The 16912-nt window shown below is 42.0% G+C and overlaps 1 protein-coding gene across 1 annotated transcript; it reads left to right on the forward strand.

Moving 5' to 3' along the window:
* The first annotated feature begins 622 nt into the window (after nt 1-622).
* Nucleotides 623-14963, forward strand: sfrp5 (secreted frizzled-related protein 5). The gene is made up of 3 exons (XM_028603651.1): nt 623-1631; nt 8525-8602; nt 13398-14963. The coding sequence occupies exons 1-3, from the start codon at nt 1073-1075 to the stop codon at nt 13724-13726; spliced, it is 966 nt and encodes a 321-aa protein (XP_028459452.1). The 5' UTR covers nt 623-1072; the 3' UTR covers nt 13727-14963.
* Nucleotides 14964-16912: the final 1949 nt, after the last annotated feature.

The raw sequence follows: 16912 nt of genomic DNA on the forward strand, positions 1-16912 counted from the left end.
TCCTGGATTTCTTGCACTTAGATTTGTGCTCGAGTATATGTGTGTGTTTGTGTGTGTGTGTGTGTGTGTGTGTGTGTGTGTGTGTGTGTGTGTGTGTGTGTGAACGTTTTCACACTGTTGATGCCAGCAGAATCCCGTTACGCCAGACTGTTTTGAGGTAATGAAGTGAGTAGGCCTGAATGGCAAGCAGACATGTGCAGGGAGCTTGTTGAGCCTTTGATGAGTAAATGTAATAGGGGTAGAAAGTTTATTAATGTATGACAAAAACAGCATGATTAAGAGGGTGACAGTGTCTGTTATGTCTGTGTGTTTGTGGCTGTTTCTGACAAAAGAATCTTGTGCATATTAGAGAAATGATTATTGACTTAGTTTTCTCTCTCTCTCTCTTTCTCTCTCTTTCTCTCTCTCTCATGTTAACTTGTTGTAAAGGAGGGGTTTTGTCAAGGACAAGGGGTTGTAGGAGTGTCCTGAAGGCCAGTGGGAGCCTCCCCCAGGGTTGTGATTGGCTCAGGCTGTTGTGAGTGAGTGCAGGGGAGGCCAGTAGGAAGGTGAGTGGTCTGGGAGCCTGCTAGGGGGCAGGCAGCTGCAGAAAGCAGCCACCACTGCCTCTTAAAACCTAAGGTACTCCTCATTACAGCTGCAGTCTAATAGACAGAGAGCAGGGGAGGGCTGGAGACACTTCTAAGACAGGGAGAGGGAAGGAGAGTGAGACATTATTAACAGGGAAAGTTAGTTAAGCAGTCCTACTTGTGCGCTCACTCTTCTTTGACTGCTGCCTCCCCACTCCACTACCTGAGGCGCGCACACACACACACACACACACACACACACACACACACACACACACACACACACAGGAGTTGTTTCAGGGAGGCTTAGAGGGCCGACTCTCCAGGGAAGAAGGGAATTAAACACTTCATTTTCAATCCACGGCGTCCATACTCAGGACAAAAAAAGGGATTACAGCTTGTACGCCTGCCCCACTTGTTCCTCTCTTCTCTCTGCATTTTGTCTTAACTTTGGAGACTTTGGATACAACATTCTTGAATTGTTGGTTTGGGCTCAGAGAGGCATGGCACACGGACAAAAGAGCCCCAGGTGGGCATTAACCCAGGGCTCCTTCAGCTTGGCACTGGGCCTGTCGCTCTTCTCTCTCTTCCTCCTCCTCCTCACCGTCTCAGCTGCAGATGAGTACGACTACTACAGCTGGCAGTCGGACAACTTCCACAATGGTCGCTTCTACACCAAGCAGCCCCAGTGTGTGGACATACCAGCTGACCTGCGCCTGTGCCACAATGTGGGCTACAAGAAGATGAGGCTTCCCAACCTCCTGGACCATGAGACCATGCCAGAGGTCAAGCAGCAGGCGGGCAGCTGGGTACCCCTCCTGGCCAAACGCTGCCATGCTGATACCCAGGTCTTCCTGTGCTCGCTGTTTGCACCGGTGTGCCTGGACAGGCCCATCTATCCCTGCCGCTCGCTGTGTGAAGCTGTGAGGGACAGCTGTGCTCCGGTGATGGAGACCTACGGCTTCCCCTGGCCAGAGATGCTGACCTGTGATAAGTTTCCCATTGATAACGACCTCTGCATCCCCATGCAGTTCACTGGGAACCACGCAACCCAGCCACCAGGTAGGGCAGCTATGTGCACATACATCCACTCCAACACACACCTTCATTCAAGCATACTCACACACACACAAAATCAGCTATGCACACATACAAGTCCACAATAGTGTAAATAGTACTAAAGAAGTTGAATTAATGCTTATACAGAAGTTAAAATGTTAGCTTGACATTTTCATTTTAATGTCCTTTCAAAATACAAAAGTGACAAGCTCAGTACCACATTACAATCAATTCAAGTTGAATAAATCAATAAATACAAATTAAAAATAGAAATCTTTTCCAGCATAAAAATCATGCTAACAGCTTGTTATTAATCTGTGCAAAACATAGTTTATATTGTACAAACCAGTTTTTAATGATAAGGTATAACACGTGCATTTCAGTAAGCAATATCAAGAATGTATATAATATATAATAAGCAAGTATTTAAAATTATACATGGGTTAAAAATGCAACAATTAAAAAAACAATAAAAATACAAAATCATTGCTATACTATGACTTGTGTTGCCAAATGCAAAAATAACACTATAAAAATAGTTTGTTTATTTCAGGACTCCCGCTAATACCATTACTGAGACAGATCAGTGTCCCGAGAGCCTGCAGAGTCAGAAACAGTGAGAGCCTAATGGCTGTGAGGCTCATATGGTTTCCCCACACTGCAATGATGACAGATGAAAGTTTAAGTGAGAGACTATCCAGAGTCAGGCAGAGAGACAGGAGCAGGAAGAGGCCACAGGGGAAAGTTCTTGAGTAAGTGGACAGTTCAGGACAGCTCCCTGCCATCAACATATGCCTCAGGGAGGGACAGAGACAGACAGAGAGAGAGACAGGAGACCGAGTGACTCCGACGGCCAGATCGCTCACCGAGTTTAGATTAATGGACTGTGATGTTAAACACATCTCAACTGAAAAGTTGAGACACACACACACACACACACACACACACACACACACACACACACACACACACACACACACACACACACACACCTTTATCAGCATACATCCATCAACAGCTAATCTATCAATCTCACAACTGAGTTAATGAAGAATGTCTTATTTTAAAGATGCCATGCATGCAACTCCAAAGCTGGTCTGCAGAGTGTCAATATATGAACAAAAAACCCAATATGGATGAAATAAGAAGAATAAGAATAAGAAATGGAAATTACACTGGGGTTTCTGAGAGAGATTTGATTCACAAAAAATGGAAAGTATTATATAATTGTTCACAGGAAACGAGTAAGAGAACAGACAGATGGGCCAATAGTGAGCTGTGAGAGGGTGAGTGGGAACTAAATAGAGAGAAAAAGGCGTGTGCATGTGTGTGTATGCGCCGCGACTACTTATGCAGCCTCTTTACAAAAGCAGTCAGTGCTAAGAGGGGGATAGAGGGAGTTGATGAGAGTCTTTAGACAGTGGGGACAGTCCTCACTGTGTCCCAGTCTGCTAGGCCTTTGTTGGGTCTGGCAGCCAGCAGGCCAATTAGCTAGGCCAATTACTGAGCTCCCACTAATTAGTCGACATGACAGGACAAGGGAGGCGGGCAGAGAATGGGAATGACGAAAGTCTGATTGTCCCTAAGAGCCCAATGGAGAGGAGTGAAAGGAAAGGGAAGCAGACAGTGTGTAGAATAGGAGAAAATCTGCCTCCTGCAGCACAAAAAAGTGTCTGCCTCTCTGCTTCCAATAAGGACTCAAATAAAAACGGTTTATTTGTTTCATTATTCCACTTCTTTCCTTTACTGTTTATTGCCATTTCTTATCTAGTTTGGTTGAAATGTTGCTGCGTGTTATGTTTCATTTGATAAATGTGTTTTCCATGTATTGAGCTGTTCTTTGATATATTACAATGTACAGCTTTACTAAAGCGCTAAAAATGAAAGCCAATAATGCCAAAACATCATTTTAGTCCTGTCAATCATAACAAATTGTGTGACATATCTTTGCTTTTTATCAATAATTTTCGCACTATACTGATATCTTAGTATCTACCCTGCTAAAAAAGATCGTTTTAGGATTCTCTGGTGAATTCATGCGGAGCTGGCTCATTCCATTAGGAAAAGTGGCTGTTCTGTTTTTGTAGGACGAGTTTCAACTATGTGACACTTTGGCTTTGCAGAGCCATAACTCATTCTTTTACTTGCTGCCTGAGACGGAGGCAGCTTAAACTTTATCTGTCATCTCCTCAAACAGGCAACAGTTTGTTGATCCTATCTAATCAAAAAATGATCCGAGGCGGCTAGATTACAGAGAGTGGTGCGAGATCAGTGCAAATTTGTTGAGGGTTTTTTGCTGTTAAGCAATTTTATGAAGAGAGAAAATGAGAGGAAATATGTTGGAATTAAATTTGTAAAATATAAATCAAAAATTTTATATTGGTTAAGTTTAACAATTACATTTGAATGTGTGCTTGTGTGAGTGTGCGTGAGTGTGTGTGTGTGTGTGTGTGTTTGAAACTGAGAGCGAACCCATATCGCTTCTAGCCTGAGGGCTCAGTCACTGACATTTTGTTAAGAACCAGAGATTCTCAGATGTGCCGATGAGGCCATCCTGAGGACAAACTTTTGGCTTTAAAACACACACACACACACACACACACACACACACACACACACACACACACACACACAGCGAAAATAAAAAAGGAATTTCAGCTAAGAATTGTTAGAAGTGAGTGTCCTGAGAACCGTGTCAAAAAACAAGGATGATTCTCTTCAGACAGGCTCATATAAGGGCTATCCAGCTGGGCTCCTGTGGAAACAACAGTACAGAGTCAGATTCACTTTCCACCTCTCTGTCATAGCCAAAAGTGAGAAGAACACCACCACTACTACCTGAGCTCAGGTTGTGTGTGTGGATGATTTTTGGCATGTGTGTGCGTGTGCATGTGTGTGTGTGTGTGTGTGTGTGTGTGTGTGTGTGTGTGTGTGTGTGTGTGTGTGTGTGTTTAAGTGTGTAAGTAACAGGGGCCCATGTGGTGTGACTATGTGAAACACAAGTCTGGAGATATTATATCAGGGAAGACAAGCAGTCTGCTGACAAAAGAGGGCACAGGGAGTGAAGAAGGCCAGCTGAGCTCAGTCTATCTGGCAGATGCCACCCATCAACTCCACCTTATTTAATGATGCTACCTTTAGCTGCTGTCAGCATCTGCGAATCAGCAGGTATGGTAGGGGTCGTTAGGATTCTGCACCGTCTGTTAAAGTGCAAAGGGTAAACTCCATATCTCAAAGTGCATGTTTCTGCAGAAAATGCTCTTCAAGACAATATGCACGTTGTCCAGCAAAAGTCGTTGAAATTGCATGGTGTGAAAGATATTGTCTGTCCTTGCCGTACTCATTGATGCGGCTAGTGTAAGTTACAACCGTGCTAAAGGAGACAGGCAGCACTGTCAGTTCCCCAGCAGCACAATGGGTGCTACTCATGTGGCCCTGGCTGCTATATGAAAGGGAAAATGTGATCCAATGCTCTGTGCATGGAAGACTGCCTCTGCCTTTTGAGAATGTATTTTCTCTTCTGTATAGGATTCCTACAGATGCAAGGAGCATGCTGTGTTTTAGGGGCCCCGGGGGCTGCCTGTGGGCCGTATTTAAGTCCTCCTCTGTCCGTCTGCATGCCGCATTTAAACAGATGTTAGGCCCTCTGACATAAATCACACGCTGCATTTCATCTCCGGCATAGTACCGTTTTATGTCATAAGTGTTGCTGCTCGTAACTTAAAGGGCCCAAATGAGGCATGAGATAGTGACCTGCACATACTTTAAATGGAACGTTTTTCCCATAAAAGTCGGTGATGCTCAGACTGCAGGGGACGAGGAAAAAGACACGGCAGGGGATCGGATGACGATATTGTTAGATCTGGTTATCTTTGGTGTGAAGATATGTGCGTGTGAATGTGTGGGAGACAAAGAGACAGAAAAAAGTAAGCAGAAACATGTAACTTTGCACAAACTGTAACTACGACACAAGCTGTAAAATTGATTTTAAGCAACTTGTTGCAAACCTAAAATGTGATTTGATGTTTGAGGCAAATGGAAAGGATTCCTGAATGTTATGTAATGACAAATGCTTGGACAAGGCTTTTTTACTTAGTGATGAACAAAATGTATGTTGTTGAAACAACTAAATTAAATAAATGTGCAGCAACTTTCCACCGCACCAACCAATTACAACAAAATGACAATCATCTTTGTGTTGTCATGTTTGTGGAGGTCATGGTAGACACATTTTAGAGACATTTCACATAGTTGCACAATGGCACTTTTTTTATGGGACCTCAACACCAAAAGTATTATCTGACAAATGACTTTCTACTTTTCCTTTTATCATTAACATCATACATTTTCTCAAGCCAGATTAAGATTTCTTTTCCAATACTGAGATTTTGTTGCATTTCCTTGTTTTCAATCAGCCACTCTAATTTGTTAAAAATACATAAGCAGGTTATGTGAAAGAGAGGAGAAAAAGGTTGAGAGGGGGGACAAGAAATAAAATATACTGTACAGCAGGGGAGGGAGACTGAAATGGATAACGTGATATTAACCTTAGAGCTATGACTAAGTGAAGCCGTGCAGTGAAATTACTGGACTCTTGCCCTACGTCATTTCCACTCTGGTCTGCTGTTTGAAGATTAACAGCAGGTCTTTCCAACGGACCACCTCCCTACTAACCCTACTCCCATCATCCTTTTCCTCTTACCCTCAATCATCAACTCCCAACCTCCTCAACCTCCAGAACAACATCTCTGAGATACTATATTCTAACATCCGTCACTGTGAATGGAAACATTTTATGTTTCTGTGATTAAGTCTATAACCCAGCACGCAGATGAGGAAAAGCAATACACAAGAGGTGGTCAAGTTCAAAGAACATAAAAGGAGGAGTAAAAAACAAATCCTAAACTGCTTTGAGATGATGGCAAAATACATGACCTAATGTCAAAATATTTGCTGAGTAGAAATGTCTCCAGGAAAAAAAAACACTCTAAGACACGCAGCAGTGATTCCCATCAGAACATGACGGTGATTCCCCCTATGGAGACAAGACCGTGATGAGGGCAGTCGTCGCTTAATTGATTTCTCAGCGGCATCCAAATGGTATATTTTGGTCCAGGTTTTCTCCTGACACATGCTCTGGCATCAACACAACTGGGCCTCCTGCCAACATACCACCCCAGTGAAACCAGAATGAATTACCATGGAGTCTGAATAAGACGCAACAGCTTCAAGGGAATCATTCAAAACAGACAAATCCAGAGTTTTGGCATCTCTTTATCGGTGTGTGTGTGTGTGTGTGTGTGTGTGTGTGTGTGTGTGTGTGTGTGTGTGTTTCCATGCTCTTGTCCCAGTCTTTATGTCAGCACCAGACAATTAAGAGGCTTGACCCTAAAGCCTCGCAGGTCTCCTGCCTGTGAATGCATGGGAATCCTCAGAGGAGAAAAACTGGCAGTTACTCTACAAGAACATGGTTCAACTCCTTCCGACACACACATACGAGCGCATACACACATACATAACACTCAGCGGTGGTTAGGGGGTTCACCTCCCCACGATCCCGAGCAGCGAAGCATGCTAAACTTTGACCCGTCTCATTATCTGCCCAGACTCTGAGGTTTGGGCAGGGGTGATAACCCTTGAACCCTGACTTTTAACCCAGGGCCCTAGGCTGGACTTTGCTAGGATAGTCCTGTGTGTGTCTGTAAGTGTGAGACACACAGGAAAACAGAGAGGGGGGAGAGATCTAAACTTATTTTGGATACTGTGGTAAGTGAATGACAGAAAAAGTTAGCTCCCCTATAAGCATATACCCAAAAAAGGCTGCTTATGATATTTAACTGCCCTGTAGGTGCATATATGTGGTGTGGGGAAGATTCCTATACCACATCCTTCTCTCCCTGACCATTTCTAATATTGTACCTTGTTCTCTTGATCGGCCCAACCTCTGTTTTGTGGATAAGTAGACTGATATTAGATGTGTGTAGCTACCACCAGTTCTTCAGGGCTTACTCAGAGTATGTAGAAATGGCCATAATAAAGTTTACTTTTGGAGAAAATTACAAAGCAGTATGTAGCATGTCTGTGTGTGTTTGTGTGTCTGACAAAGAAGAGATTGAGGGCTTTGAAAGCAGGATTTATAGTTGGCGTGGGGAAGAATATTTACTATATAAGTCAAAATGTCATAATAATTATTCATATTTCCATATTTTGTCAGTTTCTGCTGTAGACAAGCAAGAATTTGCAGTAAACAAATAAAAGGTTTAATGTAGGGCCTGTTACTTCTCTCTCATGTTGTATGGGTACACAATAACATCAATCAGAAAGTCACAAATCAAAGTTAGTGAGACTAAACATGCTTTCGAGCAAAGCAGGCATGACCATACATTTTGAATTAAAAATAAACTGAACTCGTTGCTTCGGTTTCCCCTTGCTGTTTCACAATGTGTGGTTGCTGTGTGGCCTCAGTGCTGGCTGTGTCTCTGTACTGAATCACTTTTCACCATGTTCAGCTGCTCCTGCTGCAACAGCGTTTACCTTTCTGCACAGCCAAGACCACGCCTGCACCACCAAAATATACAAGGGCCAGAATTAAAAACATTATGTCCAGTGTAATTGCAGGGCAAACATCAGTCAGCTTGCTGGACTGTGTATTCTCTCAGCAGCAAATAGCCTCTGACAAGCGGAGGGGGGCTGAAAATAAGTGCCTAAAAAGTGCTCAGGTTTAACGATTTCATACAGACACAACTTTGGTTTTGCTGACTGCACTTAACTAACAATGACCTCAACTCACCTTAACTCAGTATTAGCTAATCTGGCCTTAATAGAACCATATGAAATATGATTATAAAATAATTATGTGTAGCTGCTAATGACAAATTATTTTTCTGTCCCCTCAGTGTCGAAGGTGTGCCCTCCATGTGACAATGAGCTGAAAGCAGACAACATAATGGAGCATTACTGTGCCAGTGACTTTGGTAAGTACCAACAATTGAAGAGTAAGAGCTGCATCCTATAGATGTGTATACAGTACAGTACAGGGGAGGACAGTAACACTCACTGCCTGCAGGCGGCACAAAAGTTAAAAGTGCAGTAGCTATTGCCTTCTTTGCCTGAAAGTGGCGACATTTCACATTTATTAAATCGCAAGTGCAACTGTGTAGACAAAAGGTTTCAGGCTTAATTACGTTTATCGGTGTTTTAAGCCCCCAACGTCTCCTTGCAGGCAGCGCTGTCTGGAAGGCACTAGGAGTAGGCAATGGTTAGGGTTAGGTGCCTTGAAGTCAGCGGTCGCAGCAATGCCTGGAAGGAGACGTTGGGGGCTTAAAACACCATTGATCCTTAATTACTGAAGGAGTACAAGCATGTTTGACATCAATTATTAAAATAAAAGGGAATACAAAAATTAAGGAATTTGAGAAGAAGCTATTTAAAAGCACAGATATGTGCAATCATAAACATTTCAGGAAGTTTGTTTAGGCTGTAAATTTGAGACAATTACACTAAAAGCAGGAGTTTTTGTTACAAGTCTACCTGTCTAACACCAGAATTATATTACATTGTGTGCTGTAGGACTCCAAAAGTAGCAGGACTATTGCAAAATAACTATCTCTCGTACACATGCATAGTATTGTCAATAAAACATCCATCAACTTTTAAATATTATGCACACAGATCTTTATTACTGTAAAAACCTTTGCATTTACAAAGGCCTTAGTTTTAAAAAAAAATGAAAAGACTTAAAGGTACTTTGTTGGTGGACATAAAAATAATAAGAATTGGGCTTTATGATTTCTTTCATAACATATTTATGTTTCAGTCTCTTCCGTTAAACAGATTTTCCGTTAAACCATATGTTTGTGGGTATTTGTAGAAAATGGGAATGAATGAGCACAGACATGAACGAGCAGAACACGCATCAATTTTGCACTATTCCCCCTGCTAGCATTACCCTTTTCCTCTCATAAGTTGATAAATTAATATAACAGCTTCCAGTCCCTGATGTCCATTCAACGCCATTTTTCTAAACTTTATACTTTCCAGCATGACCAGTTTCACCACAGTAATGACCTGCACAAAGCCAGAACATAATTATTCCATTATTTCTCCTCATCGAGGCTTTTGGCCCATCATACTCCACAGCAGCTGAATTTCTGCTTGCATGGACTATTGCCCCAGTCTTTAGAGTTAATGATATACTGCTCTCTATTTTCTCTGGTCATAAGATTCTGAGCACTGAACTAGAAACTCATAACCTTGGGAGAGTTATGAAGAACATGGCTTATGTTTCTGAACAGATTAGTGAGAATAATGTAATTGAAAATGAAATGTTGCCAGACTGGTGCTGAAAACCATATTTCTATGCTGTAGTATCCTACAGAGGAAATATCAGTTTCGCAAACTGTCTTCTGGAAAACACCCACACCTACTGGCCTAAATATACAGAACATGACCCATTATAAATCATAAATTAATAAACGACCAACACATCACATCCAACGACAACAACAAAATACATATTTGTGAACATTGCTCACACTCTTGAGCTGCAATTCACCGATATTTGTCTGATTAACTTCAGGATTACATATCTCAATCTTCTAAAGTTTTTTTGGGGGGGATCAGATTCTTTCTGTTCATTAGAATGAAACGTGTGACAGCAGATAGCGAGCCAAAGACATTGTATTGGCTGTTAATGTATGTGACTGGATGAGAATGAGTAGAGAAGTCAAGATAACCGTGATGTATTGATCTGGAGATCAAGGCAAAAATTACTCTAATGTCATTCTATAGGGCGATAGCTGATTACAGCTTGATCTCATACCTCGTGAATGTTGTTGTCTATTCATCTTCGGACACTGTTTGCCCTCAGAGAATTTTGTGCTTCGTGTTTTATTACACGTCTACTTTTGATGTCTGATCCCTCCACATTCCTTGCTGTACCATCCTGCAGCTTAGCACAAATGACAAGAGTAGTAAAGAGAGGGGGAGGAAAGTGTGTCTGGCAGGGCATGAACATGAAGCCTACACCTGGTGGGTAGGGGAGCTTGCTTGCTTAAAGAAAACCTGTTTCTGCTCAATATGACAGCACACTTTTCTATCCTCGTTCTACCTCTACGCCCCCTGTGCACACTTTAAAGAAAGTGAGTTTGTATATAGACGTGGGCACGGCTTGTCACAAGGATACTGGCCAGGGTGCACACTGTGGACCCCACTGCATCACTTATGACTAAATATGAGTGGACATTTAAAAGTGAAGTAGGGAGGGAAATTATTTTATCCTTCCTATCTTTTTCTGAACACACACATACACATGAATGCATTCATTCACATAAACACACACACATGCCTGGGCACGCGAATGCAGCACACAAACACACGCCCTCAGTGAAGGAGCTGGACATGAATTAGGATGAGGATGAGAGGCAACTCAACACACACATTCCTTCATAAACATGCTATCGCTTCGCATGTACTGTGTATGCAAAGTATCAGAGTGTGCCAAGGGATGTTTATGCAGGCGAGAAGTGAAATGGCGATCTTCCAACAGGCTCGGGTACATAGCGATGTTTCATACCGACCTTGCGCCTTTGCCCGGCCCGTGATTAATTTCACCTGTCAAAATGTTCACCCAGAGAATTCCTCTCTCAAATGCAAATGTAACACTTATAAACACGAGGCTCAACGGGAGATACAAGTCAGTACTTCATTAAGTTGATAAACCGGAGTTTTCTGTAACCAAACTCCACATATACTAAAAACAGAGGTTATCTGTTTTGTATTTAGTGTTGTAAAAATACAGGAGTCTAAGCGCAATATCTCAATAGAAGAGCATGAGACTAAAAAATGGATTACATCGGACTACAAAGTGAAGACAACAAAGGATGGTACTAAAGTGATTCCATACAGATCCAATGTAGAAACATTACTGATGGTAGAACCAAAGCTTTAGACTTAAGACTCTAAGGGCCCAATCTTGCACCCAGCGCAACTGCCTTTGTACGCTGACGCATGTATCATTCCTATTTTGCACCCGATGCACAGCTGACTTTTCCCTCCACAGACGCACGTCGGTAAATTAGGGAATGTATTTGCGCTCCCGGGGGCGGTTCAGCAAAAAGAGGAGGCGTGTTCAGGCACAAACGTTCCCTGGTGCTATTTTGCAGTTTCAGAAAACAATTCCGCCACAGACCAGGAAAAACCTTGTCTAAAGTCAGTGGCGCTAGTCTAAAGTCAGTGGCGCGTTATTCAGATGCTATTTTAGGGGCGCATGCTTGACCATAATGTAGCGCGTGCACAACGTGCATACACTTTGCTTCTCTCATCTACACGCAGCAGTTCCCAGTTTTGCAAACCATACATAATTACAAGGAAAAATATTACTGAAAATTCGCTTCAGGTGTTTGGATAGGTCAGGAGGCACTTTACGGTACAGTCCTCAAAAAGTCGCAACATTCTTTGTGGCTTGTTATGTAAAACACAGGTTCATTTCCATGAATTATGGATGTGTTGATGACATAAATGAGGAAATATTAGAGGACTTAAGGAGACGTGATGTTGAACTACGGCGGGATTGGACACTCCGGCGGGATCTGGTCCGGGAGTGACAATGCGCGATGTGCTCCTGGTGGAGCGGGTGGATGGAGATGGAGTGGGGGGAGGAGGAAGGGGCACAACAGGAGCAGGTGGTGCGTTTGGAGGCCCACGCTCCATGGCTGCAGCAATCCTCTCCAGACTTGAGGAGATGCGCCCGAGAGGCCGCAGCAATTTCAATTCAATTCAATTCAATTTTATTTATAGTATCAAAGCAACATCGCGACCCGGTCAAGACGGGCATTTATTACTTTGCCGCATCTCGGACAGCTCCCACTGGCGTGCGCCAGGCAAATCCACCGTCATAATAGCAATCCGCCATGGAACAAGCGTGCCTGCTCTTAAAGGGAATGTGAGATGACGCTCTGATTGGTTTATTGCATGTTACGCCCAAACCACACCTAGCTACTTCAGACCAACCCATTTTAGATTTGCGTCGGGCGCAAGACTCATTTATTATTTATATAATAGCAACAGCACCCGAGATCCGCCTACAAAGCTACTTGCGTTTCACGTTTGATGCTTGTGTTTCAGATAGTTAAAATAGTGCCCTAAGAGAGAGAGCGAGAGAGAGAGAGAGAGAGAGAGAGAGAGAGAGAGAGAGAGTTAGGTCCGACTACTTGACTTGAGACTTGAAAACATGCAGGTACCAAGATTTGACATGGTGAAACCCTGTAACAATAAAATAAGTTATATGTAAGAAAAACAGGTTTAAGCCAGTTGGGAAAGGAAAATGTTTAACTGCCATGTAATTTAAGGGTCAGCATTTAGAGACTCGCATCTTGACTTGCAATTTGCAAATGACTTGTGACTTGGACTCACCCTCAAGGGCTTAAGACTTGACTAGCTCCAAAAACATGTCCTCCTTTTCATTTATGGGTATTCCCCAAGTCAGACACACAAACATAGACACAGGATGCAGTTTTTATACGCTGCAGGAGAATTTAAATGATGATACTCAGGAGAGGTGTAAAATAGCTGCTTCTTTGGCACAGCACAGAGCTCAGTACAGGTTTGCAGTAAGAACAAATGTCACAGCTGCTCAAAGTAAAAAAATAAAATTAAAAAAAAGAGCAGGGGAATGAGAGTGACACATTAACAGCTTCTGGGTTTAAATATTGTTTTTATGGAATAGAAGTTGGACTGAGTTCAAAAATATCTCCCTCTCTTCTCCCTCAGCCCTCAAGATGAAGATCAAAGAGGTGAAGAAAGAGAAGGGTGACCGGAAGCTGATAGCAGCACAAAAGAAGAAGAAAGTGTTGAAGCAGGGTGTGCTAAGGAAGAAGGACCTGAAGAAACTGACCCTGTACATCAAGAATGGTGCAAATTGCCCGTGCTCCCAGCTGGACAGCCTGGGCTCCAACTTCCTCATCATGGGCCGTAAAGTGGACCAGCAACTGCTGCTCATGTCCATTCACAAGTGGGACAAGAAGAGCAAGGAGCTCAAGTTCGCCATCAAGTACATGAAGTCCCATCAGTGTCCCACCTATCACACTGTCTTCCAGTGACGCGTCTCGCTGCACTGTTGGCACAATCCACGATCGCTTCCCACATTCCACCTTGTTTCACATAGATCCTAATTCTGCGTCCCCGAACCCCAGGTCCCTCCAAAATCCAGCCCGCTACATAGCCCTACAAAGGGTCTCAGGGCAGTCAAGCTTTTATTTTCTCAGCTTTAACATGAATCAGGTCGTCAAGGGGGTCGTCCTGATCTGCTTAGATGAATCAGACATGTTAATGTTGGAGGGGAAAAGCTGCACACAGCTCCCTCTGAATAATAAAACCCCCAAAGAAACCACAGATTTTTTTTTTTTAATTTAGGTGATATCATTTTATTTTAAGTAAAACAGACATTTTGATTGATCACCTGCAAACTTAATAGAATTTTCCTTGTAATTCTACTTTCCTCTTCTGACATAGTAGAACAAATCACTTGTATGATATCTTTATCAAGACAGTGGCATTCAGAAATGGGAATGTAAAGATGTGAGGCAACTATTGGGAGGGAGAACATGTTTGATAATGTAATGATTATAGACGGACCGAATGGAAAGGGAGCTGAGTGGGAACGCAGGGTTTGTTTCAGTGTAAAAAAAAAAAATGGAGAGAAATGATACGCTACAGTAAATGTGGGCTGTGTAATGGGACAATGCATACACTGGCACAGAGCTCCCAGGAACAATATCAAAGCAAAGACATGTAGATGATCCACTTAACTGTATGGTTTAATAATGTAAAAAGTAGGCAATCCTAATAAATACTAAATGATTAGAAAATTGGGCTTTTTGCGTTTATCCCTGATGGGAAAGAAGACAGATGGGACGAGACAGCCTGGATGATGCTTCCACTGACTTTGTACAGCAACATTTTTTGTGGCCTGAAAGAGGGAAACTTGAATATTTTTTGCTTTTTCAATTGGAGAGAGAAGGAAGTTAAGGCAGAGAAGACCTCAGATCTTTCTGAAAACAAGTGGAGAATAAAAGAGAGAGAAAGAGAGAGAAAGAGACTCTGGACAGAACCAACAATGTTGGGTTGATAAGTCTCTGGTACTGTTTTTCACTATCACTATTCAAATGTTTATTTGTTTTGTACTTCAATTTTTGAGTTTGCTTCTGTTAAACCTCTTTTGTATGAAAGCAGGAACCATACATTCAGACATAGCACCTGAATTCACTGTTGCAGTAGCAGTAAAAGATGAAAATTTAACTTTGACAACATTTTCTAATCAGTTAACATGTAAGTAGTTATGTTACTGAAATACATCTTTGTTTTACAAAAAAGTAAATAAATAAAATATATTTGAAATTTTTATAAAGAATATTTCTTTGAAATGTGCCATTTCTTTATCATTTTGACTAAACCCAGTGTGCACATTCATCCCTCTTTATCTGACTTTATCACAAAATATTTACTTGGTGGAGAAAACATATGCATGTGCATACCTACACACACTTACTGTACATAAGACAGTTCTCACTTGATCCCATACAGAGATATGTACTATCCTGGGTCAGTGTAAAACTTAATAGTCTAATTTTCCTTTTTTTTTTTTTTTTAAATAGAAAAGTAATAGAAAGCGTTCTGTATTTCCACTTTTGACAGATTAAATTGTTCCCACCGGCCAATCAGATGCAGTCAAGCCATGGCATGGATGGATAGAAAAGGAAACTACTCCCATTTTCTAGTTTTTAATTTTCCATTTTTTAATCCAACAGTCCAAACCTAAAACATAACTAAACAATGTCAATGGTACATTGATCTGATGAACAATAAATACAAGTTTAGACAATTTAATTTACTTTGAAAATGTTCTCATTTAAGTTTTGGGATTGTAAGAGTGCACATGGCCTGTCTTGCACCTTCCTTTCTCCTTTCACAGGGGAAAAAGAGGTGAAACCTCAGTTACGCTTTCTGCAATGCCAAAATATTCCAGATCCACACTGGGCACAGCTTTACACAGAGCCTGGGCTACAAAAGCACCAGTATTTAATGAGTAAAAGGGTGACGCAGACAGACAGCAGGCTGCAATGTAACCGACAGACTTTATCAAAACCACCCAGACCTTAATCACTCCAGACTCGCACATACAACTAATTCACTGCAATAAAAAAATTTGGCATCTTTGTTCTCCAAAATACAAGATAGATCAATTGTGATACTGAACAAAGTTCATTGCCTTCTGGCCATATTTCCTGACATGTGGAGACTTTTGGAGACTGCTCGAAGCATGAAGGCCAGTAGAATGATGACCTATTTCCAGCTGATTGTGGAGATATAGCACATTCTGTCTCTAGACTGTGGAAGGACAGAAACAAGAGGGGAAAGGGATAGGGTAGACACATGTTGGACAGGACTGCCTTTATCAGAGACTTCAAAATCTACAATGTCTCTGTGAGCAATCAAACACGATAAAGACTGAACTAGAAATTCAAATTCCATACAGGTATAGAAAGTGTTGATCAGAGTTAAATCAGTTCTCATGCAGTCGAATACATGCAGCTTAGAGAAAAATGATGAGCAGGTTTCATAACACAAGATGTGGTGATCAGTGAACTCAAAGTGGAGGAAGACAGAAAAGGAGGGAAGGTGAAAAGGAGAGAAACTTGGCTGGATCTCACAGACACCCATCAGCACCTCCTCAAAGATCACTTAGTGGAGTTAATAAGGGCCCGATGAGCGACCAGCGACACGCATAGAAACACACACAAAAGACACACGTTGGGAAAAATATGACTACAAGCTCCCATTGTCTCACTTTCCTCCAGTTGCAGAGAAGTAGTGCAGAAAGGGCATCACCACACACACACACACACACACACACGCACACACACACACACACACACACACGCAAACACATGCACTGTAGAAGAATGGTTACATTGTCTGTTTTTATTGCAGTGCGCAGATAAGCAGCACCTTTTTCACAGTTGAATAGTAGTCACACACACACACACACACACACACACACACACACACACACACACACACACACACACACACACACACAGAGTTAATGTTGCAATTTGATGTTTTCATTTAACATACTTTCCCTCACCCACCCACTTGTTCTACTTGGTGATTTTCAACATTTTCCATAACTTCTTCTGATTGAACCCAGAGAGATGGGTGTGATCGACTTAACACCCGCTTTTTTTTAAATATTTGAAAAAATATTTTTCTAGTGTGATGAAGAT

This window comes from Perca flavescens, chromosome 17 (assembly GCF_004354835.1).
Source record: "Perca flavescens isolate YP-PL-M2 chromosome 17, PFLA_1.0, whole genome shotgun sequence".
NCBI classification, from domain to species: Eukaryota; Metazoa; Chordata; class Actinopteri; order Perciformes; family Percidae; genus Perca; species Perca flavescens.